The sequence below is a fragment of the Protobothrops mucrosquamatus genome, unplaced genomic scaffold (assembly GCF_001527695.2).
Source record: "Protobothrops mucrosquamatus isolate PMUCROS unplaced genomic scaffold, P.Mucros_1.0 scaffold_159, whole genome shotgun sequence".
In the NCBI taxonomy this organism is placed as follows: domain Eukaryota; kingdom Metazoa; phylum Chordata; class Lepidosauria; order Squamata; family Viperidae; genus Protobothrops; species Protobothrops mucrosquamatus.
Window position 1 is genome coordinate 1176502 of NW_015386235.1, and position 26071 is coordinate 1202572.

Consider the following 26071-nt stretch of genomic DNA (forward strand, 5'->3'; position numbering starts at 1 on the left):
CTTTCAACGAGTAGAGAAAAATAAGAGCCAGGTGAAATGCTCAAGAGATCTTTTGATCAGAGAGGACCAACCCAAGCGTGGAAGATCGCCGGGCACCAGGAGATGCATACTCCCTGGCCCGATTGAAATATTATAACGGTGTAATGTAAAGGAAAGCTTTACTACTGTTTCTCCTGCTATTGTAATTGTGTTTATGCTGGTTCTCTCCGCCTAAAGGAGAGAGTTGAGGGGCTTGAGAAGCGAGCTAGAAGATGTATAAGCAGACAGTTTAAAAACAGCCTGATGGATTACTGTATTTGGAATTTTAATCCATGCTTCTTCCCCCAGTTTCTGCTATTGAATAAGCACCAGTATCTTCATTTGCTTTTATTTAGTTTCTGCTTGGCCATGTGACGTAACACGCATATCCCATAACAATGCAGTCATATCTTGCATTAGCTAAATAGGCCCATTTTTGAAGTTTACACACTTCCCTCTCCTTGTCTCCACCTAACATGCTATGCTGTAATAATAAGGTACAATGGCAACTCAATCTCAGGCATACTTAAAAAAGCACACACATATCAAGACCAAGATGAAATAAGTGTGATTTAGGTCATCAGATTAAATGCAATTAAAGTTAATATGGCTATTTCCCTTGTATACTATTTCCCCCTTGGCTTGAAGTGAGGTGTATGCAGCTCAGCTGCAAATATTCTATTTGCTCTGAGGAAGCTGAGAAAGACTAATACTGACTTAGCTTGTAGATTTGGCATAAGCACTATTGAGGAATATATGTGAAGCAAGTTGAACATACAGGCTACCATAATAAGAATAATAAGAATATTTGCAATGTTAATTAATGCTGTTAATACTGTATTCCCTTAGCAGAATACAGTAACACGATAACAGGACACACAATTCTGCACATCAGATTTTGCTGACAAAGTCCTTCCACCATATCTTTGCTATTAAAAATGGATTTCTTTGCTTCTGAGGTTGGTAATGTGGTTCTTGCTACATTTCTGCTGGCATGATGAACTATCTGTCCAGCCTAATCCACCAGGCTTCCCTTCCACTCCTTGTTCTAGCCAATTCACATTTTAGCTTTCTGTTAAAGGAAACCAAAGTCCAAGCAAAGCTATTATCCTCTTCTGGAGAGGCCATATGTCTTCATGGGCATCTGCCAGCTGGGATTTTCTCAGGTCAAGAAGGAGCTAGATTCAAGCACCTTGAATGGGGGTAAGGGAAGAGTGGGTGCTAGCAATTGTGTTGTTGTGATGACAGGGAATTCTGTGCGAAATAGAGTATGGTGAAAGGGAGTAGCTAAGCCTAACCTTGGGATGGGGACAGAGGGAAATTAGGGATATGGGGAATATGTTGTGAATATGGTCACAAAAGAGTTGCTAGGGAGTTTGCCACTGATTTTGTCCATAGGGAACAAAATAGGTTACAAAACACTTGCTATTCTAAGATCCTATTCATCTGCCCCTTCTACTTCTCCCCCCCCCACATTTTTGCAGGACTTTCCCCTTCTACTTCTTCCTATTGTCCATTTTTTTTTGCCAGATGGACAACTTTCCAAACTATGGTTTGGCCTTCATTTTAATTCTATGGAAGTTTAAAGGCCTGTACAGGGTCCAAAGGTATTCTCAGAATAAAGATGATGCTGATGGTTTGCTATAAGCCAGTTTTGCATTATTACATTTTTATGTAATGATGCAAAAAAGATTTCTAAATGCATTTTGTGGCCCATGGTTGCCATGCTAAGAATTCCTGCAATAAATAGAAAAGTTTCCTAACGTGGATGAAGCAATAATTCTCCCTTTATGTCACATGCTTGCCATTATCAAAAACCAAGAATTAAACAGGAGAAGATGATAATATTGGATGGGTTGGCTTGGTTTCAGAAGTGATGGGGGAATAAGAGTCCATCCTAGTCACTGAGTGTGAAGAACTAGGAGTGGTAAAAGTAGCAACTGCATGCTTCTTTGAGCAGAGAGTTGTTGGTTGTTTTTTTTTGCTATTTTATACTGCATGATGTAGATTGATGAAGAGATATTATTGATTTATTGCACTTGCAAGTAGCTGTTTCTGCCAAGAGGCACTCAGACAAGCATATATCAATTAAAAATAAAAAAAAATCAATAAAACAGCAAAACTTAGAAATCATAAAAACACCACAGCAATCATAACATTAACTTAATAAAACATTGTCCTCTCTGTGTTACTGTACTTATTGTTCATCTCCAGTACTGTATGTATTAGTTCAGATGAAGAGAAATTAAAAAAAAAAAAACACCTCACAGCATTCAGCAAGATCAAGAATTTAACGGAATGTAGGCTGTCTGCTTTGTGCCAGTTTAGGCCCTGCTACTACCTTTGCTCCCATACCAGAAAAGGAATTTGGACGTAGAAAACCACCAAGGCTTTCCCAGCATTCCCCGGGGGAAGGGGAATTGTTTTGGAGGGTATTCGCCTTAAGAGGGAGAACATTCTCCTTTGGGATCTTATCACCTCTTCGATTTTGCGGAAGCTGTATGAACCCAACTGTCAGTCAGACTGGGGTGAGCTCTACAAGAGCGGGGGGTTCAGAGGCTCTGCTTACCGCAAGCAACGCTCCCCGTGATCTCCAGAGGGGGCGCTGTGAGGAGAAGCCCGGGATTTTTCTGTGCGAGCTCGGAAGGAGGAGCGGCAGCCTAGATTCATTCAGAGAAGCTCGCCCCTCCCGCCCCGTAGCGATTATGCCCTCTCTTTCCCTGATCCTCCTCCCCTTTGTACTTATCCTGCATGGCACCAAATTTGAAATTCCTATGGAGGCTCATAAACGAAAGGCAGCAGCGCTGCGCATCGTGCAAGATTTCTGAGCTGCGGCCGGAAAGGGAATAAGCCCGGGTCTAAACGGCAGGACTGGGAAGAAGGCTACCAGCGGAAGCAAAAGGGGGCGGAGGATAGGAAAGAGAAGGATACATGGAGACCCCTTGGTAGTGGATAGGCGTCTGGTTCTTCAAAGCGTTGGAAGGGCCCGATCGTCCTTTCTGCTTGCCAGAAATCTCGACGGTCCGCCAGACTTCTTTCACACCTGCTGTTTGGCCCATCCCGGGCTTCTGCCTCCTTCGTCTCTAAGCGCTTTTCTGTGGCTTGGAAGTGCTATCTGTTGATCGGGCGCTTCTCCAATCCTTTTCCCCGTTTCCTGTCTCCTGCAGCTGCCCATCTCTAGTTTCTGACCAGAGCATCCCGGTCCCTCTTGATGCACTCTTAAGATATCTGGGTTATTTTTTTTTCCCCCTAGGTTATTTTAGCAAGCTCTTTTTCTGTTCCCGGTCGTTCTTCTTTTTCCCTCTTAACGCCAGATTCTCCTCTGTATCCATCCTATCTTTTTGCTTTATTCTCCTGTTGAACTCCTCCGTCTATCCCCGTTCTTATCCTTCCCTCCATTCCGGGCCATTAGCCTCACTCCTTTCCTCCCGCCTCCGTCTTTCCAGCCTCTTGCCACCACCACCACCCCTTCCAGGCTGCGTCTTCCCTGCTTCTGCTGGCCCCCGGCCGGCCCGAGCTGTGCCTGGGGTGCGCGCCTCCGCCGCCTGCGATGCAGCCACTCGCTGCTGCCAACCGCTCGCTCTGCCCCCTCCCTGCCGAATGCAGCTCACCCACACTCGCGCACACACTCTCAGATACACAAACACACGCGCGCACACACACACACGGCTCCTGGAGGGTGGGAGCGCAGCACAGTCAGACGGGCGAGCCGAGGGGAGCGATGAGGATCGGCACCGCCGAGGGCAACCGGAGCCTTGTCGCTTGCGTCCTGGGGGCGGCTCGGCACCTCCTGACCCGAATCCCATTACCACCCACCGGGATTTGCGGTGGTCAGGCTACTGCCTGCTTCTCGGACAATCTCTGGGGTAAGAGCCTTGCGTTAGCCTCCCCACCCAATAACTCCACATATCAGTTAGATTGGGTTTCTTCAGCATCTTCAGCATCTTAGATTTGATGCTTTTGCTCCTCGGAGTTGCCACCATTCCATCAGGGATCATTGCCTTCTTTAAATTTGTCCTTCCTTCCTTCCTTCCTTCCTTCCGTCTGTCCTTCCTTCCTTCCTTCCTTCCTTCCTTCCTTCCTTCCTTCCTTCCTTCCTTCCTTCCTTCCTTCCTTCCTTCCTTCCTTCCTCTGAATTTTTGTCTTTTCTATTTTCAAACTTGCCTTGTTCTTTTTCCTCCTGTCTTAAGTCTTGCCATGTTCTTTTCTTGATTCCCATCCCCCTCCTTCCAGTTTCCCCCTGCACCTTCGTTTATTGGAATTGTTTTAAAATTCAAATTGTTTATAAAGATGTAGGCATGTTGTAGTTCAAGTCTAGCTTCCAGTTAGAGGTGGGGACTCTTGGCACAAGGAGACAGTTAATGGGAAAGTTTGTTTGGATCCTGCGGGCCTTTCTTGAGAAATGCCCTTTTCTCTCCCCAACCTCCTTTCTCTGGGGCTGTTGCTAGTTTGCCCTGAGAAACAGCAGTTTTTACATCCTAGTAGGTACAGAGAAATGACAAGTGTTCCTTTGCCTTTGCCAAACTCTTTGACAAAGCTTCCTCATGCCACATATTGGACACAGCATTACGAAGAGCCATCATACTTTTTTGTCAGTGGCCTTTTGACTCTTACAATATGAAATAAGTCCTGTTGGCTCCTCTAGTCATTTGGGCTCTAGATTCCTAGATGTTATTCTAGCTCTGGAGAAGGATTTACGTAGTTATCTAAGAGCTGGTTTCAAGGCGCCTTCCTCAGAGATGGTGTGCAATTGTGGGTCTCATTCCCTTGGCCAGCTTCTAAGTATCTCTTCTCAAAAGTGCAGTCAAAAGACTGGAACCCAAACAAAGGCCTCTTAGGATTAGCAGCTAATTAAACCAAATTTCTCATATAATATTTTTGGGTTTTAGTTTTCAAAGCAGGACTAGTGCAATAACTTAAGAACTGCTACGTTCACTCCAAATGCCATAATTTAATGGCATGTAGTTATGTTTTCTCATAGTTTGTCTGTTTCTCTATTTCTCTCTCTCTCCCCCCCCCACCCTTTCTACAGCAATGTGTGTCCTCCCTAAAGGTGAAGGTATCAATTCAGCCCCTTTCTCTTACCTCCCCATCCCATCTTGGTAGCCTGCCATCCATTTTCTCTGCCAACAGGAAGAAAGGATCAAAAGACAAAGAACAGCAGAATAATATAATCCATTGCAGGTTTCCAGAGAGGAGTGTCTATTATGTTCAATCTGCACAGAACCAAATGGTCAAATTAATCTGTCACCAGGCACAAACTATGGAGAAGACCCCTGTCAGCTGCATTATCTCTTTCTGATTCCACAATTATTGATAGTAGAGTATCTTGATCTGATTACAGAGCTGGAATGCTGTTTGACAGCAAGTTTTCTAATGCATCCAGATTTGTTAACATCCACTGAAAACAGCTTGGATATTTTTACACAGGAGGAAAAAACGTCACCATCCTTACTGGGATAAATACGGTACTTTGTTGTGCCTGGATATTTTGCACAGAACTAATCTGGATGGCTACATTCCTACTGAGACCCTCTAAGTCAGTGACTTATGGTTGACACTAGCCAAAGTAACCAACTGAAGAACAGACAGCCCCTATTTACCAAAAGTCTTTGAGCACAGAGGGTTTGATGGTGATACAGCTTATACAATATGGCTGCAGGAGTGGCAACCTGGCTGCCCTTTGCCCGGGCAGCAGCTGTGGGCTGGCTCCCACTGGCCAAGAAGCCTATGCCCAAGCCTCCTCTGGACCAGAAACGCCGCCATGATGAAATCTTAGTGGTCAACGTTAGTGGAAAACGCTTCCAAACGTGGAAGAATACCCTTGACCGTTATCCAGACACCTTATTAGGCAGTTCCGAGAAGGAATTCTTTTTTGACGAAGACAGCAAGGAATATTTCTTTGATCGTGACCCAGAGATGTTTCGGCACATTCTCAACTTCTATCGTACCGGCAGACTCCATTATCCCCGCCAAGAGTGCATACAGGCCTTTGATGAAGAGCTGTCCTTTTATGGAATCATCCCAGAGCTGATTGGTGACTGCTGCTTGGAGGAATACCGAGATCGCAAGAAGGAGAATGCAGAGCGCCTAGCTGAGGACGAAGAAGCCGAGATTGCCACGGACACTTCCTTGCCGCCAGATAGCACATTCCGCCAACAGCTCTGGAGAGCATTTGAGAACCCCCACACCAGCACCATGGCTTTGGTCTTCTACTATGTGACTGGTTTCTTCATTGCCGTCTCAGTCATTGCCAACGTGGTGGAGACAATCCCGTGCCGGCCACCTCCTGGGACGAAGAGGAGCATGTCCTGCGGAGATCGTTTCCCCAAAGCTTTCTTCTGCATGGACACGGCTTGTGTCCTCATCTTCACCTTTGAGTATCTCATGCGGCTTTTTGCTGCCCCGAGTCGATTTAAGTTCATGAAGAGTGTGATGAGTATCATTGACGTTGTGGCCATCATGCCTTATTACATTGGGCTGGTGATGCCAGAAAATGAGAATGTCTCTGGGGCCTTTGTGACCCTGAGAGTCTTCCGCGTCTTCCGCATCTTCAAGTTCTCGCGCCACTCGCAGGGCCTAAGGATCCTGGGCTATACACTTAAGAGCTGTGCCTCTGAATTGGGCTTCCTTCTCTTCTCCCTCACTATGGCTATCATCATCTTTGCTACGGTTATGTTCTATGCTGAAAAGAGCACAACGGAGACCAACTTCACCAGCATCCCTGCTGCCTTCTGGTACACTATCGTCACCATGACCACACTTGGGTGAGTTACCCACTTTTAGACATGGCCCCAAGGCCTCAGCTCTACACTATTTATCTTATTCTTCTCTCTGCTCAAATAGAAAAAAAAAATCTCCAAAATTACATTTCTTTTGGAAGCTGATTATCAGGTTGATATCTAATGGCATTCTGGCTTCGCGGTTAATTAATGTACCCTAAGACCAGGCTATTGTCAGATAATGAGCTCCGGGAATTAAGAACTTGTCAGTTTCCAGAGTAGAAATGAGAGCCGAGCAATTAGGAGATGGGTAAACCACTAGACTGGTTTGGAAGTTATGTCATCTGCAAATGGGTCCAGATAGCCTTTTCCCCAGACACTCGTATAAAGTGGTGGCAAAAAGGTGGCTGTGCCAAATGAAAGAGAGAACATGTGCCCTCACCTTTAATTGATTCTGAGATCAATGCGGCATTATCTTCAAGGAGATACTGTCAAAAAAAAAGTGTCTTTATCTTTGGGGGAAGGTGAGGAGACACCCATATGAGAACCAAGAGAAATGGAGATGGGGCCTATTGATATCAAATAAGTGTGAGTTGCAAACTAAAAGGGCAATGGAAGAAGGAAAGGAAGGAGGGAGGGAGGGAGGGAGGGAGGAAGGAAGGAAGGAAGGAAGGAAGGAAGGAAGGAAGGAAGGAAGGAAGGAAAGAAGGAAGGAAGGAAGGAAGGAAGGAAGGAAGGATGGATGGATGGATGGATAGATTTAGGAAAGATGTATAAATATGTGGACCTTTTCTCCCCAAAACAGAAGCACCATTTTGTATCTGTTGTGGATGAAAACTTTAGCCTTTTCTTTCAAATATAGCATTTCCTCCATTTCACCGTTCTGTACACAATGCACTGACTTGTAATCATAGCTCTGGCTGCTGTACAGAAGCACTAATCTTCCTTTTGAAACTACCACATTGGGGGATATGTATGCATTCTAGAACTGTATGCACTTTCTGGAAAATCAGAAAGTGATTTTGGATGCGCTCGTGCATGCATACTTGCCGGTTGGATTTTTAAATGTTGGGACTGAGAGGGGTCTGGCATTTCAGAATGTTAGCTGCCTTCAGAGATTTGTTTTCCTCTTTTTCCTCTGAATTCAACTGGATATCATGTGTTACGTTAAAACAGGAATAGAAAAATCTAGTGTCTCATCAGAGGTCTGTATAACACTTTAGTTCCAGTTCATTTCTGGGCTCTCCAGGATCCACATTCCATGATGGGGTTAGTTTGATCGCTTTTAGAGTTAAGAGATTAGATCAGATTATTATTAAGTTATTAAAATCATGTTATTGATGTTGTATTATATATAAATACATAGCACTTTATAATTTACCATTAGCAAAAGACAAGTTCCTTCTCTCAATGGCTTATTTACAATAGAAACAAAGAGAAATTGAGGCATCATCAGAAAAAGAGGGCAAAAAAGGGGTTGTTGGAGCAAATAGTGGATGACTACTTTGAAAGATTCAGGGTGGTATAAATCTGAAATCATGGGCTTTTTGAAAGTCTGGAGGAGGCCTGAGGCTATGCGATGCCACTAGGTTTATTATTAACAAAGGGCTTTCCTGTATTCCAATGAATCATTATTTCTGGCATCTATTTTTGTACCTCCTTTGTTTTATCGTTACTGGGAGCATATCACGCTGCTACAAGACTTCAGTGTAGAATCAAAGTTGGGCAGTTTTTATAATCCATCAGCTTCCATCTGGGAGAACTTATGAAAGTGTGTTGAGACTGGGTGAGACCTAGTTTCATTTTTAATTCTCATTCTCCCTGTAAGATTCTCCAAGGATAGTACAGCTGGAATTATCCCCCATTTTATCCTAACAACAGCTGTATGGAGTTGGCCCAGGGTGAGAGAAAGGGCAGTTAGAAAGGAAGGAGTTCTAGAGAGCCACAGGCAAGTGTCAAGGAGATTTGGAGAATCTGGTCAGATATACCTCAGAGTACTTTCAAAAGTTGTCCAGAACAATCCTTTGACCATTAATTTCCAAGAAGAGGGCTCTCAGGCTTCAAGCCTCCCCGGAAGCCGTTCTCAAGTCTGTCTGACCAAATTTCCTAAATCCTCTTGACATTTGCCTATGAATCTCCATCAGCAAAGGATAAGAGAAAGAGATTTTGACTAGAGAGTGACCAAAAAATATAAGTGCTGCTCTTGAATCAGGCATTAGGACTGGTTGCAAATAAACAAGCAGGGGAAAGCAAAAAAAAAAAAAGCTAGATGGGGACTTAGTGTCATTTATTGTGCATGTTTTGGCTTGATCCTGAGGGAGGGAAGAAAAGAAATAAGGAAAGAAATTATCTACTTCTCAGAGACCAGGAAATTATTTATCATCTTACCAACTGGAAGTGGTGTTGCTGCTTCAAACTGAAAAATCTGGGTGATGGATTTGTTAAGGCAATCATTAAAGATCACTTCCATTCTTCCATAGTCTGGAGGTGGGAGGGTGGTCGTTCAGTGCAATGATGGGTTGGCCAGAAACACAACAGGGTTTTAGGATAGAAGAAATTTTTATGGTAGAAGGAAGCTGTGATATACAGTATGCTCTTTTTTTCCCATCAGAATGTATCCATATGGCTATGGAAGTGATTTGCTGACAGTTTTGAATCATGAAAGGGTAGATTGTGCCTCTGGACCAGGGCAAATGGAGCTTTGATTCACTGTATGTTGGAAGTGGGCCAGGTTGGGACTGAAGGCTGATCCTTCAGGATCAGGACCATTGGGAGTCTGGCAAAGAGGAGAAAGAAGAGAGGAGCATGAACAGGTGGTGACTAGTTTGAATGAAAAGAATCATCTTTCTCTGCTGTGTCTAAACTTAATGAGAATCCACTGGTTGCGATAACATTTCCCCAGTGTCAGCAGCTGAGCTAGCAAGAACTCTTGGCTCCCTTCCTTTCCAAGTCTCTACTAGGCCTCTGCTGAGAATTACCCTTCCCAATAAATCCCAACCATAATTCCCAACTCCATTCCTGTTCTCAACCAGGCCACAAAGCTCTGCTTCTCATTCCACTCTCCTCTCCTGAAATCTGATGGTTCCCATTATTGGGAAGCTTAATTATCTGCCCTGTTCCCATCCTGCTCAATTAAGTTTTAATAACTTGCTTGCACTTGTGCCAGAGAGACACCCGCTGTCGGCAAACATACCCCCTCCCAGTTCCCAGCCCTGAAGACGTCAGTGAAAGCCTCTGTTTCCACATAAAGGGGCATCAAGGCATCTGAGCTGCTTTCCCCCTCAGGAACTAGGCCAGGAAGCTAGGTGCCCTGGCATCCCATTTGGTAACCAACTCTGCCCAGAATAAAGCCTCTCTTTTTCCTCATGGCATTCTCCCTTGGCTGTTCTCCAGCAGCCCTCACATAGCTCTTTCATTTTCTGCTGGGTACACATGGACCAGCCTTTGATACCTTAAGCAGCAGAATATTAAGCCAGGATCACCGTTAATCACCACAGTGATCCCGGTGGCTCTGCAGCTCTTTTAGCTTGGCAGAGGCACAGCCGTTTCCTTCATCCATGAGAGCCCAATAGAACTCCTGCTTTCCTGGGTAGGAAAAGCTCTTTGCAGAGAGCCCCAACGATGGAGGGTCCTAGTAGCTTGGATAGAATTTATTTTTCTTAGGGGTCATATAAATAACAAATACAGAATACCTGCTGTTGTCAAATGTTACCTTGGGTGTGCTTTCTAGAAGGAATTTATCATTTATTTATTATGTATTTGCCACTCATCTTGCTGTGAGTCTACTCTGTGCGGCTCTGGTATGGACTAGTGTGTAATATTAGGTCACAGCAAGCCATTCCTCAGCGGGTGCTTTCCTGCAGTCTTTGGCCCAGGACTTTAGTCACACAGAGAGGAAAATTGTGGAACTGAGCCTCTGAGATAGCTGGAGAGAACCCTACCTTGTCATTTCTATTCTCCACCCGTAAAATGGGAATAGAGTGAATTACCTTGCAAGATTGATGTTAATGTTTAATGGATCCAGTGAATCGGATGAAGCCATCAAGCTTACTGCAGCAGTTGGCCACTTAATTTGGATCCATCTGTGACACTGATTCTCTCTTGAGTCGCCTTGCTAGGTCATGTTGTTGTTGTAACCACCTCGTAGACTTTTCCTTTTTTGCACAGTTTTTGAAAGTGCAGGATACCTCTCGGGCTCTAAAAGGGCCATTCAGGGACCTCCCTAACATGGGCACGCCTAGAAAGATGGGAATGGTAGTCTAACACATTTGGAGGTGAGCTGGTTGGGGAAGGCTGGCTGGATCACAGTCTCCAGGGCACTCTTGCTGTTGCTTGTTGCCAGCATGAAGCCATTCTTGTCCCCGAAGCCTGAAGTGAAGCTTTTCTCCAGCTTTCCATTCTCCAGCCTGACCTCTGGACAATGTCCTCGGTTATTCCACATTCTTTCTGTGCCACCCTGCCAGGGGTACCTATCTCGTCTTTCCCTGAGGAAGTAGAAGTTGTACATACTTTCCTGGCTGCCACATTTTTCCTCCTCTTTCCCGTCTCTTCTCCTTTCTGTTCCCAGTACAGTTTGTCTCTTTTCCGTCAATGTTTTCTGCCCATGGACTTCTCGATTTGTAACAGCAGTCTCCTGACAGCTTTCCTTCCCCTCGGTATTCTAGCCCTCAATCTCCCTGCATGCTCAGTTAACAGGACATCATCCTTCATGCAGTCCAAATTAAAAATAGCTCTGGGGTGCTGCAGCCTCTTGTGTAAACGGGTGCCTTGCCACAAAATGGGTGGCATCAGCATGTACCCAGAGAAAGGCTCAGGGTACACCCGGTTGCTCTTTCTATTCGACATGGTTCCATCTTAGCATCAAAGAAGGAGAAAACTAATTATCCCCCCCCCCTTTTTTTTTTCTTCTCCTCCCACCCCAAGGTATTTTCAAAGGCATTTTTGGCTGTTCGTCCACTTCTGCAGGGGCAATGCCAGTGCTGGGTTTCCCCAGTCTGGATGCAGCCAGGTCAGCAATTCCGAGCTTTTATTGTTGTTGCTGAGTAATTTCTCTTTATGGGCTAAGTCACTTAATGTGTAACCAAAGGGAGGGGAATGAAATAAATAAATTTCCAGGCAGTGAAGGAGCCTACGTAGGAATTGAATTATTTATAGTAGGACCAGGGAAAGAGGAGAGAACTGGCTGCCACTGAAGCAGAATTCTGATCAAATTGTGGCTGCAAGAATGGACCGTTTGTTGATGGGAAGGATTTGGCTGGAAAAAGAGAGAAGCAGGTTAAATTAAGAGGTAAAGAATTATTAGGAAGGAGGGCTAATGAGAATGAAGAAGATCTACTGGCTGCTTCCCATTGAACTCTACTGATCTGACCAGCTCTCCAACCTCAAAAAGGGAACTGGTGGGTTATTTCAAAATCATTAAACTCAAGAGATTATAGATTCTTCCCTTGCTCCATTCGGACGGAGGATGATTGGCTCTGGGTTTCTTTTCAGAACTTGTATTTTTTAAACTTAAAATTCAGAAGCAAATACTGGTGAGATTAAAAAGATGTAGATGTTTGGATTTGGGGGGGGGGGAAGCCTGAATTCAATTGCAGTTACAAAATACTGCACAAAGCACCTTAAAAGGGTAAGGAAAAGTCAACTGCCCTGCCCTCAAATTGGCAGCATTAGATTAACCCTTGTGAATTCCTCATTGATCTAAGATCAGCCTGCACTTAAGCCTTAAAACATTGTTTAAGATTTCCAGCTTTAGATTTGGGACATCTTGTAGGGATGAAATTTATATAAATTTGTTTGAAATGGAGCATAGTTTGCCTCATCCATTAAACCTATTTCAAGTGCTCATGTCAAAGCTTCAGCTAGGCATGGTATAAATCTCTCTCTAGGAACGCCAAAATCGTGAGCAAATAATTCAGAGAGGAGGCTCAGATCAGTTTTTATTGTAGATGCAAAATATTTTTTTTTAATGGTGAAGAACAGCTACTACAGAATCTAGGAATCTAGCCATATTTATAGGTTAGCTCCAGAGTTTAGGCCAGTGATGGCGAACCTTTTAGAGACCGAGTGCCCAAAAACTGGTCCTGCCCCTGCTCCGCTCCGCCCCCCATCCCCTGTCCTGCCTGCCCGCAGGGCCACTCACCGCCTTCAGGGCCCGCCGATCGCCCAGGCAGCCTAGTAGCGCTATGGCGGTCACGCCCTGCAGCATCAGCTGTGCACAATGGGGTGTGAGGGCAGAGTCTTGTCTACGCTGCCTGGCTGCCATGTCCTTGGTTGCGCTGCTCCGCGTGGGCCAAGCTCAGGGGCGACTCTCCTTTGGGGGGCTGCTGGAGAGGGGGTTGCGGGGGGAGGTGAGGCTGAGGCAACGTCACGTGTTCCCACAGAGAGGGCTCCGAGTGCCGCCTCTGGCACCCGTGCCATAGGTTCGCCACCACTGGTTTAGGCCCTCTGTCTATTTCCACCCCCCTTTCAATGGGATGGAATATATGTTGCCTGTTCTCATATTTGGATGCTGATGGAACATGTTTGGGGTTCTTGATTAGGGTTAGGGTTAGGCAAGGCAATTTTTGTCTTGCCACCTTCAGTCCTTGTAACTGGGCATGTGGGAGTAATGACAGACTGTTTCTGAAGTTGTAAAAAGTTCCATTTTCTCAGTATCCGGTAACTACAGCTATTTGCATCTGTTGAGGGCAAACCTGGATACAAAGAACCCCACATCTGCAGAACAAAATGCAGTTATGTGATTTTAAAAACACAAAAAGAAATGCAAGCGCCAAAGTTTGCATAGTGATTTTTACTTGGCACAATTTTGCTGTTGCTTATGGCTCTTTCACCAGGCATGACCATAAGGGCTAGGAACTTGCTTCTTTTTATAATGAAAACCGAAGTTCTTCTCAGGAACCTCCACTGCCCAAGAACCTCATCTGTACTTCCACAGAATTATGGCACATACATTGCCTTGTGGGATTGAATAGGGTTGAATAAACCCTGGCACTTTTCTGTTTAGAAAGAAAGATAGAATTTCATAGTAATGGGCTGCCACTGAATAGACCTAATATGTAGGCCGGATGATAAGTTTAGTTGATGGAAAAGCAGAATCACAAGTATGTGTGGGAGAGGAATGCATCCTTTTTTATGCAAGCAAGTATCAGGACCTTGAGGCTGGGAGTGAAATGAAGGGCGGCAGTGCCAACATGACCAGAAAACAGAGTTTAATTTGTTGTCTCCTGGCCTTTGGCTAACCAGAGGCCCAGTGGTGTTGCTGAGTCACTAACCCCATCATACTGTGAATGCTGTATCAGCTGACTGCCAGGCTGTGGAGGGCTCCCAATTTCTACATAAGTAGCTGCCTTGCCACAAGCCAAACCAATCATTCACGCTGATCCAGAATTTTCAGGTCTTTCTTGAGATTCCTTCAGCAGAGATCTTCTTACTTGCAGTGGAACATGGACTTTATCTCTGAGATGGGGCCAGGTTTGGTCTAAGGAAGACCTCCATGTTTTGGCCAATTTGCAGAGCCTCTGCTTGTTCTCTCATAGAATTATTCTCATTCTACTGCTGGAATGAATTTTGCTATTTAGGTGCCGAGTGATTTATTGGTTCAACTATTGGCTGTGTTTGCCTTGTACACTAAAACAAAAAAAAATGTGGTTTACAATCCATAAATTGAATTTCAGCTAAGCCATACTATGGTTTGCTTCTTTATGGCTTAGCGTGATGCAAATCCACCAATTGTAATAATAATAATAATGATAAAGTTGGAAGGGACCTCAGAGGTCATCTAGTCCAACCTCCTGCTCAGGCAGGAAACCCTATACCATTTCGGACAAATGGCTGTCCAGTCTCTTCTTAAAAACTTCCAGTGTTGGAGCATTCACCACTTCTGGAGGCAGGTTGTTCCATTAGTTAATTGTTCTAACTGTCAGGAAGTTTCTCCTTAGTTCTAAGTTGCTTCTCTCCTTGATGGGTTTCCACCCGTTGCTTCTCGTCGTGCCTTCAGGCGCCTTGGAGAATAGCTTGACTCCCTCTTCTTTGTGGCAGCCCCTGAGATATTGGAACACTGCTATCATGTCCCCCCTCGTCCTTCTCTTCATTAAACTAGACATACCCAATTCCAGCAACCGTTCCTTATATGTTTTGTTTTTTTTAATAAACGATTAAGCAAATGGTGGCATTGCATGGCATAGGAACTGAACCACTGACTTCCAACTCTCTTTTAGGTAATGAGGATGAATAGAACTGTAGCCTTAGTGTAATTCTGACTTTCCTAATCCACGGCTTTATTTGAAGCACTTTCGAAATTTGGCACCGAGATCGCCAAATTATGGTCATACTCATGCCATTGGGAACACTTTGTGCTTAGAAGAAGTATGAGCGTATACAAAGGGTTCTTCCTCAATTACGGCTGAGAGAGAAATTTTGCAAATTGTTCATTGTGTTGCATGCGGAACTGGAAATCCAGCTGACAGAACAAAATGTGTTTCTATGAAAAGAGGCACATTTTTTGAGGCTCGAAGAGCTTCTCCGTCGGCCAGACTGGACAGGCCATACTAACCCTTCAGGTGATGCTTTCAAGTAGGTGGATAGACAGCAGTGGCTGGGAAACTAATGTGGGATGTCATCCAAGAGAAATAGAAATGCAGCCAATATACTTCATCCCCCATTCAAAACTTGCTACAGAAATTTCCTTTTATTCAGCGCAGTCAGTTCTAATCTACTTGCTCTTGGCAAGCACTTTTCTCTTGAAAAAGGGTTTTGCAAACTAAAACACCCTGGGATCGATCACTTGCTTGGCTCAGGAGACCTTTGATGCATTTTAGATCCCCAGTCTGGTGCACTCCACCTTTGTAGGAAGATAATTCCCACTTCAGCCAGCCAGTACAGCCAATGGTGCTGCTGGCTAAGGATAGTGAGACTTGCAGCCCAGTGCACAGGGAGATAACCAGGTTGGGGAATGTCATTCTGGGTGGTGTTTTGGGGGGGTGGGTTTAGAAAGGCTTGGTGATGCTCTTCATTCTACTTTGGGGAATCTGTATGCAATGGTGCAAACAAAGCTCCTTGTCTTTGAAGCCCGGACAGCAGCCACTTCCTCTAGAATCCTGTTTCCAAGTACTTCCCAGCTCTCCACGTTCGCAGTTCCCCTCACTCACAGTCTCAGCAGGAGTGTGCTGTTTTTGCATGAACACACGCATGCAGGCATTCTGGATGCAGCTGTTTTAATGTTTCAGGAAGGGAGGGGCATTTTGCTCATGCCGGTCTGCTACGCAAAGACACCCATTTGGAAGGCTTTGCAGCTGCAGTCTATAATCACACAAAGCCATAGTGTGTTTGGTTTTGGCTTAAGGCATTAAGGGGAATCCAACTGTTAGGGTTTTTAAATCATCATTTAGAATGTTAGTGAAGTCAGCCAGTGGTGGCTTTTCAGCAGTCCGTTCATGGCTTGGGGAAACGTGGCTCATTCTGAACGGTCACTCAATCTGGATTGCCTCTTTAGCGGTGTCCAAGGTTTTGAAGAAGGAATGATAATTGCCTCAGTGCTTTGCCTTTGAGAAGGGTGTGATTCTGATGGTTTTGGAACGGATCCAGAGTGCTGGGCTGGAAAGAGCAGGTGACAGCAGTGAAGGCTTGAGAAATGGGCAGATTTGCCAACAGGAGAGCCTTCTATTGCCTTGACAAGAATGAGTTTTATTGTAGTGCATGTTTTCTTCAGTATAGGTTTATTTATGTTCTTTTGCGGCTACCACAAGCTGATAATGCTCCAGTCTTGTAGCCATTTGCTGGGAGTAGAACTCAATAGGGCTTGTTTCTTTGAACTTTTAACATTTTATAAAGAATGAGGAAATGGATCTCTGCCCCGTGGTACATACACCCTAGAAATATGTCCAAAAGGGAGAGCTGGAGAGAGAAAGGGAAATGAAGACAGGGCTCTGTAGGAAAATCATTAGGTTTCTGAAGTCATGCTGCTCTGTCCTAAAATGGTGACGCTTGATATGGATTTTTACAAGAATTGTCTTGAGCAGGGATAATCTTTAAAGGACAGCAGATATCAATGTTTTTTTTTAGAAAGGCCAATTGACTGATCTTCAGTTTCTAAGCAATTCATTTATGTATTATATTAAAGCAAGCATTTTGCAATACATACAGTCTCAAAAATCCACATGCTTCAGCCAGTAAACATGAGATGAATTGAGAGCATTAGCCTAATTTATTTTCATTTCTAACTCTGCCTGGGTGTGTGATGGGAGAGTGATAGAACTCTGGGGACTTTTATTCAGGCCTCCCTCTGGATTCTGAAATTTCAGCAGGCTGTCATACCTCCAAGGAACAGACACGTAGGCGTGGGGTTTTTATTCCCAAAAGCATGGCTATTGCTCCCAGGTTCCTTATTCAGCCCTGTTTTCCCCTGCATTTTTTCCTTGCCCTTTCACTATATTTCTACAGAAGAAAATTGGAAAATATTTTGTATTTGAAGAGCAGGGCAGTGAGGGAAAGTGTGTGTGTCAGGATTTTCTGGCTTATTTTTGGAAGACTTGCATTGTCTTTTTCTTTGCTTAATACAAACTTAAACCCACAAAACTCTAAATTTGATGCTTGATCATTGGGACTGGAGGGCACAAAATAATTTGGGCACCACAGCATTCCTGGAGCATACATTGCATATCCTTGTCATAATGCACAGAGCTCTTGCTAAATTATATTAACACAGCAGAATCCAAATCATCGCCAGTCAAGAAAAGATGGCTTCACTCAAACACCTTTCAAATGCAATTTGATTTCTGCTGGCTAATCCATGCAGATTTTAGTGGATTAATCTGGCATTTAAAGCTAAGTATTCCTGCAACCCTTTGTGGTTCCCAAACTGCCTTGTCGTACCAGACCTGTGATTGATGTTTCTCTATCAATATAAATGCAGGCAGCTTTGTTTTACCAAAGGATGTGGGAAGTGATGCATACAACACAAGGGAAACATACACTGATGAACCAAATCATTTCCATTTGCACTATACCCGTTGCTGAAATCTTGATTACTTGTGGAGGATGTTGCCACAATAAATTGACTAGGGCTATTGACTCTCTTGGCTTTCCCAAGAACAGACCCGGCCAGCAGGCATACTGTCAATGCATCAAAAACTTCTTCTTTCCAAGTCCCTTCTTCCACCCCATCCCAGACATGGGGAATTTTTTTTGTCAGTCCAGTTTTCCCATCTCAGCCTATTCTCTACTCACCACCTCTGTAGACACTATCAGACGTTTCGTTCCAATGACGTAGAAGAAAGGTCACCTCACCTTTACGATACTCAACCATGGATCCCTAATATACTTATAAAGTACGATAGGCATGAATATTAGTCACGGTCGTTTTATATAGGAGGAACTTACGTCTCTCCTTCCTAGAAACCACAAATAGAATGTCGACCAACAGCATAAACAAAGGAATCCATTGCAAAAATCTACCCTCCCTTTTGACATCCGCAAAGTAGAAAAAGAAAAACATCTAACTTATGTAAAGTGTTTTCTAATTACCAACTTACCTTTGACTTGATCTCCTCCCACTATATCCTCAAGGTGGACACAGATTGAACATTGACTTGTGATCAGAAGGAAGCCACTCAGACTGGAAGTTATTGGTGATTCTCTGGAATGATAAAGATTTGTGTTGAAGCTGGCCTAAGACATTTTATTGTTTTTCCATTGGTGCTCAGCAACCAAAGAAATACCCCTTGGAATCAAGAAGTGTGAGCACTTCAAAAAACAGATCTGCGAATAACTAGAAGCAAACAAAGTTATAACTAGTAGCCAGCACGGGTTTGTTAAAAACAGATCATGCCAAACCAATCTTATTTCATTCTTCAACAAAGTGACTAAACTAATAGACCAGTGAAATACTGTGGACGTAGCATACTTAGACTTCGGTAAGGCATTTGATAAAGTAGACCACAATCTACTTCTTGGTAAGCTAGAAAAAGATGGAATAGACAATGTCACCACCAGATGGATCTGTGGCTGGCTGGCAAATCATACTCAATGAGTAGTCCTCAATGGCACTACATCCACATGGAGAGAAGTAAACATTGGGGTACCACAAGGTTCCGTCTTAGGCCCAGTACTCTTCAATATCTTCATCAATGACTTAGATGAGGGAATTGAAGGGGAACTCATCAAATTTGCAGATGACACCAAACTGGCAGGAATAGCCAACACCTCAGAAGACAAACTCAGGATCCAGAAAGATCTTGACAAACTTGAACAATGGACCGTATCCAACAAAATGAGTTTCAATCTGGAGAAAAGCAATGTTTTACATTTAGGTAGGAAAAATCAAAGGTATAAGTACAGATTGGGCAAGACCTGGCTTAAAAACAGTAACTGTGAGAGGGACCTTGGAGTCCTAGTGGACGATCGCTTAACCATGAACCAGCAGTGTGCAACAGCAGCCAAAAAAAACTAATACAATCCTGGGTTGTATAAACAGAGGCATAGAATCAAGATCATGCAAGGTATTAGTACCACTTTATGAAACCCTAGTAAGACCACAACTGGAATACTGCAGCCAATTTTGGTCACCCTATCACAAAAAAGATGTTGAGAGTTTGGAAAAAATTCAGAGAAGAGCAACTAAGATGATCAAAGGCCTGGAAACTAAAATATACGAAGAACGGCTGCAGGACTTGGGTTTGGCCAGTCTAAAGAAAAGAAGAAATAGGGGAGACATGATAGCAGTATTCCAGTATTTGAGGGGCTGCCACAAAGAAGAGGTGGTCATGTTATTCACCAAAGCACCAGAGGGAAGGACAAGAAATGATGGTTGGAAGCTGATCAAAGATAGAAGCAACCTGGAATTAAGAGAAACTTCCTGACAGTGAGGACAATTAACCAGTGGAACAGCTTGCCTCCAGAAATCGTGGACGCTCTATCACTGGAGATTTTTAAAAAGAGGGTAGACAGTCACTTGTCTGAGATGGTATAAGTTCTCCTGCTTGAGCAGGGGGCTGGACTAGAAGACCTCCAAGGTCCCTTCCAGCTCTATTCTATTCTATTCACTTTTCCTGCAACGTTGCAAAAAATCTAGCTTGCATGTTTTTGAACTGCAAGGAATTTCATTGATGCTTCCTCTTCCAATGTAGTATTTGCATTTGAGTGGATTGTGTGGGTTTTCCTCCCTGGAGCTGGAGCTGTCCTTTCAAAGCAGCTGCAGCAGTGGGGCCCAAATCAAAATAAGCAACCAAAGAGATTACAGTAAATGAACAAGAGATTGCAGGAGTTATTCTGAAAGAGAAAGGGCGTGTTGGAATATTGTCTCAGAATGGATCAGTGAGCTAGTTTTGCAGAAGTTGTTGGACTCCAGCTGTCAAGGTCAACAAGTCATGGTGATGGAGACTGTTGGTAAACATTTAAAAGGCTACCAGTTTCAGCCCCTCTTCCAAGGTGTTGCCTTCAGTCAATGGGCTGAGTTTAGCTGTCATGAGGGACAGGGACAAGAGATCTACTTGCTGTTGTCACCACCAACTGCCAAACTCTGAGGCAACAGCATTTGCTTAACACCAAACACCATTTTCCAAACACAGTTGTCATGGATCCTCTTCAATAAGTTTAATTGAGAAGAAAAGGGGGGATAATAAGAGATCCTGTTTCTCTTCCAAAACCAATGTAGTGCCGAAATACATTAAGGTGGAGATTTTCATTCATTCATTCATTCATTCATTCATTCATTCATTCATTCACTCACTCACTCACTCACTCACTCACTCACTCATTCATTCATTCATTCATTCATTCATTCATTCATTCATTCATATATATCATTTTCCCGAGAACTGGTGAATAGGCTGGTCCTTTCGTGTAGTGGAAGAACTTACAGCAATCTCCAAAATCTTTATCAGTCTAGAACCAACCATTACACTGATCACCTGCTTGCTTTGCTGCAAAGAAAGAATCGGACAAGTCAGGTTGATGCTCCTTCTGCTCCTATAACAATAGGAGCGGAACCAACTAACCATAAGTCTTTGCAATGGGGCAGATCCTAGCAGGTGCTCAGTGATGCCAACTGTGCCACCCACCCACACCGGCCACTAATCAGTGATGTTCATAAGAGGGCCAAAGTAGGTGTCAACTCCAAAATGAACTTGGCTGCAGGGTGGCAGTTGTAACATTGCAGTTGAAGCCCTCCCATATACACCATACAATAGAAGTGGGCTTGGATTGTGATGCTCTGACTCCATGCTGCAAACACTGCTGCCATTAATTATGACTTGAGATTACTCTTTGACATCAGCTATATTTTTGGAGTTTTCTTTAGTTTCTTCTTTATTTTTGCTAAAGCAGAAAGATTATGGGGTACGAAAAGAAGAGAAACAACAACTTTTATAGAATGCTGTTAGATACTCATTTAATTGTCACAGCTCCCCCCATTCCTAAATATAATCCTGAGAATTGGACATTGGGGTGGAGACTCAAAGAATTCTATTCAAAGCCTGTGTTACCTACTCTATTTATTCTTTTCCCTCACCCTTATCTGTGCTGAATTTCAGCTGTGTGTTTTTTCTGGAAGTTCAATTCAGTGGTTTTCCCGGGAAAAAGAATGAATATTGAACCAGTTTGATTGTAATGCAGACACGAGAAGAACAGATGGATGGGGTAAAATAGACTTAATATAAGCCCTAATCTTGAAATCATAGATTTTTCTAATGGCTGTGCATTGTATCTAGTCATTTTTCTTTAGGGAGGGTCTCTATGTAAACTTCTTATGCTGCACTGTAATTTCAACAGAGCGTTTATTTTTTATCCAAAATACACTGCTACCCAAATGCTGACAATGGTTTTTCTGGTCTTCCAGAAATTAGAGATCCAGAAAGCATGTACTTGAGCAGGAGGGAACAGATCCCATGCGGTTCTGTTGCTGAGTCCATATTGTTGTTGAAAGATCCATTGTAGCTTTCCCCATTGATAGTGCTGGCTGGGGATGATAGGGATGGCAGTCCAGGATCTCTGAAAATTTGTTTTGTCAGTTCTTTTTGTTGCCCTTGAAAATGAAGAATGGTCTTTCAGGATTCAACTGCTTGGTGTGACATTCCTCTGTGGCTATCCCAAACCCCTTGCTCTTTAGCTTGTATAGCAGTCTTTCTCCAGCTGCCGTAATCTCAGGCTATTTGCTATGCTGACTGAGGCCAATGGAAACTGTAGGCTCAAACATCTGAACCACGCCATATTGATTGAAGAATGCCAGTGTGGTACCTTGTCAGAATGATTTGTTCTCCATTCCGACATTGTTTCCTCTACAGTTCTTTGCCACTATTCTATAACATTTCAGTCAGCTTAAATAAATTATATGGCTTTCTATGGATTTTGAGCCTTTTGTACTCATTTTAACAAAGCAATGATGGGATCAAGGAAATCGTGAAATGTCAGTGTTTTCAGTTCATCTTCTGAATCCACTATCATTCATTATTATTTCTTTCGTATTGTAACTGTTCCCTAAAAGACACAGAGTAGTAGGTACTCCACAAGTAGGTAGGTCCAATGGAACCTCTCCAGATACAGAGTGGGTGGGAGACGTGTGTGTAATTTGGAGAAGAAATAAGGGTGTGCAATTTGGAGAATGAGGTCTTCCAAAGCATTGCATTGCTCTGTTCTCCTAATTGTGCACTCGTTTTCGTGACTAGAAGGTGTTCAAAGGATTGTAAGAATGGGGCACACGATTTGGAGGGAAAAAAAGGGGGGTATGCAATTCAGAGAATAGTGCGAGGTGGCCTCAGGAAGAAGGCCTGGTGCAGCCAATAGTATTTTGCATAAAGTCTGATCTCATGAGCAGCGGAAGAAAAATAGCAAAAGTCAACTGGGAGTGGTAGAAACCCCCTGCAGCACCCCAACGCTCTTTATCTGGGACTCCCTCTACTTAATGACCCACGATTCTTGACTAATGATGGCAACTAGGAGTAACAGGATTGGGGATCACTAAGAGGTGCGGTCATGTGACATCTTGCATAACAAGCGCATTGTTTAGCGACAGAAATTCTGGTCCCAATTGTGGTTGTAGGTGTGATACTTGTGATGAAAATCAGAAGTCATTTCTTTAAATCTTTTTCTTTCCTTCTTTCTTTCCTTTCACTTTTTATTCTTTCCATTTCTCTTTTTCTCACTGAGTTTTGATTGTATTTGCTTTTACTACTGCAGTCAAAATTTTCAGTAACAGTTATTTAAAAAGTAAACAAAAGAATCCCTCTTAATTTCTGAAACTTCCTCATATAAACTAAATGGGTAACGAAACAAGATGTTAGCAACCTACGTTCTAGCTTAGAACATAGTTCTATTTAGCTTAGAGAGCAATAGGCAGGGTTTTGGTTTCGCCTGCCTGGAACTATTTGAAAAATAAATATCTCACAGGTTCAAGAAAGAGATTTACTTCAGAAGAGGCACAAGAGTCCTCGACCTGCAAGCATAACGGAACTTGGAATTTCCATCACAAGTTATGAGCTCCCACCCTCTGGAACGAACTGCCCCCAGAGATCAGGGTGATCCCTGATCTCCCTTCCTTCCGCCGCGCCCTCAAGACATGGTTGTTCCAGCTTGCGGGACTGGCCTAAGGGATTTTAAAGGGGTTTTAATTACTTTTAAGTGGAACAGATTCAAATATTTCTTTTTAATTAATTTTAAACGTGTATTGTATTTTNCTGTGATAGTCTGCAAAGCAAGGTTACTGCATCTTCTTTCCAGTGGAGTGGAAATGCTATGAGTTGGTACCTAGGGATTATATGAATATTTCATGCTATCCGTACTTATAATCAGTGCCAGCAAAATATATCCTCCTTGAATGCAGAGAGGAAGGATCTTTGGTGTTTATCTTACAGCTGGTTGTCGTATTTGTTTCCTGTCCATTGCAAAAATCTACCCTCCCTTTTGACATCCGCAAAGTAGAAAAAGAAAAACATCTAACTTATGTAAAGTGTTTTCTAATTACCAACTTATCTTTGACTTGATCTCCTCCCACTATATCCTCAAGGTGGACACAGATTGAACATTGACTTGTGATCAAAAGGAAGCCACTCAGACTGGAAATTATTGGTGATTCTCTGGAATGATAAAGATTTGTGTTGAAGCTGGCCTAAGACATGTTATTGTTTTTTCATTGGTGCTCAGCAACCAAAGAAATACCCCTTGGAATCAAGAAGTGTGAGCACTTCAAAAAACAGATCTGCGAACAACTAGAAGCAAACAAAGTTATAACTAGTAGCCAGCACGGGTTTGTTAAAAACAGATCATGCCAAACCAATCTTATTTCATTCTTCAACAAAGTGACTAAACTAATAGACCAGTGAAATACTGTGGACGTAGTATACTTAGACTTCAGTAAGGCATTTGATAAAGTAGACCACAACCTACTCCTTGGTAAGCTAGAAAAAGATGGAATAGACAATGTCACCACCAGATGGATCTGTGGCTGGCTGGCAAATCATACTCAATGAGTAGTCCTCAATGGCACTACATCCACATGGAGAGAAGTAAACATTGGGGTACCACAAGGTTCCGTCTTAGGCCCAGTACTCTTCAATATCTTCATCAATGACTTAGATGAGGGAATTGAAGGGGAACTCATCAAATTTGCAGATGACACCAAACTGGCAGGAATAGCCAACACCCCAGAAGACAAACTCAGGATCCAGAAAGATCTTGACAAACTTGAACAATGGACCCTATCCAACAAAATGAGTTTCAATCTGGAGAAAAGCAATGTTTTACATTTAGGTAGGAAAAATCAAAGGTATAAGTACAGATTGGGCAAGACCTGGCTTAAAAACAGTAACTGTGAGAGGGACCTTGGAGTCTTAGTGGACGATCGCTTAACCATGAACCAGAAGTGTGCAACAGCAGCCAAAAAAACTAATACAATCCTGGGTTGTATAAACAGAGGCATAGAATCAAGATCACGCAAGGTATTAGTACCGCTTTATGAAACCCTAGTAAGACCACACCTGGAATACTGCAGCCAATTTTGGTCATCCTATCACAAAAAAGATGTTGAGAGTTTGGAAAAAATTCAGAGAAGAGCAACTAAGATGATCAAAGGCCTGGAAACTAAAATATACGAAGAACGGGTGCAGGACTTGGGTTTGGCTAGTCTAAAGAAAAAAAGAAATAGGGGAGACATGATAGCAGTATTCCAGTATTTGAGGGGCTGCCACAAAGAAGAGGTGGCCATGTTATTCACCAAAGCACCAGAGGGAAGGACAAGAAATGATGGTTGGAAGCTGATCAAAGAGAGAAGCAACCTGGAATTAAGGAGAAACTTCCTGACAGTGAGGACAATTAACCAGTGGAATAGCTTGCCCCCAGAAATTGTGGGTGCTCTATCACTGGAGATTTTTAAAAAGAGGCTAGACAGTCACTTGTCTGAGATGGTATAAGTTCTCCTGCTTGAGCAGGGGGCTGGACTAGAAGACCTCCAAGGTCCCTTCCAGCTCTATCCTATTCTATTCACTTTTCCTGCAACGTTGCAAAAAATCTAGCTTGCATGTTTTTGAACTGCAAGGAATTTCATTGATGCTTCCTCTTCCAATGTAGTATTTGCATTTGAGTGGATTGTGCGGGGTTTTCCTCCCTGGAGCTGGAGCTGTCCTTTCAAAGCAGCTGTGGCACTGCTGCAGCAGTGGGGCCCAAATCAAAATAAGCAACCAAAGAGATTACAGTAAATGAACAAGAGATTGCAGGAGTTATTCTGAAAGAGAAAGGGCGTGTTTGAATATTGTCTCAGAATGGATCAGAAGTTGTTGGACTCCAGCTGTCAAGGTCAACAAGTCATGGTGATGGAGGCTGTTGGTAAACATTTAAAAGGCTACCAGTTTTAGCCCCTCTTCCAAGGTTTTGCCTTCAGTCAATGGGCTGAGTTTAGCTGTCATGAGGGACAGGGACAAGAGATCTACTTGCTGTTGTCACCACCAACTGCCAAATTCTGAGGCAACAGCATTTGCTTAACACCAAACACCATTTTTCAAACACAGTTGTCATGGATCCTCTTCAATAAGTTTAACTGAGAAGAAGAGGAGGGATAATAAAAGATCCTGTTTCTCTTCCAAAACCAATATAGTGCCGAAATACATTAAAGTGGAGATTTTCATTCATTCATTCATTCATTCATTCATTCTTTTTTTTTTTTTTTTCAATATAAAATTTTATTGTTTTTATCATAAAAGAAAAAAGAAATACATCACAGATATTACACAATGTTTTATCCCATCCCCCCACCCCCCGGACTTCCCAAACCAAACCTAGGCTAATATTCAAATACAAGTAAACAAATATTAATATCTCTAACTCCAAACTCTAAACTTAAACAATCCATC

General features: G+C 43.2%; 1 protein-coding gene across 1 annotated transcript; it reads left to right on the top strand.

Annotated features, from left to right (window-relative positions):
- Positions 1-5670: 5670 nt before the first annotated feature.
- Positions 5671-6789, top strand: KCND1 (potassium voltage-gated channel subfamily D member 1). The gene has a single exon (XM_015821000.1). It carries the CDS (start codon positions 5671-5673, stop codon positions 6787-6789), a length of 1119 nt encoding a protein of 372 aa, XP_015676486.1.
- The last annotated feature ends 19282 nt before the right edge of the window (positions 6790-26071 follow it).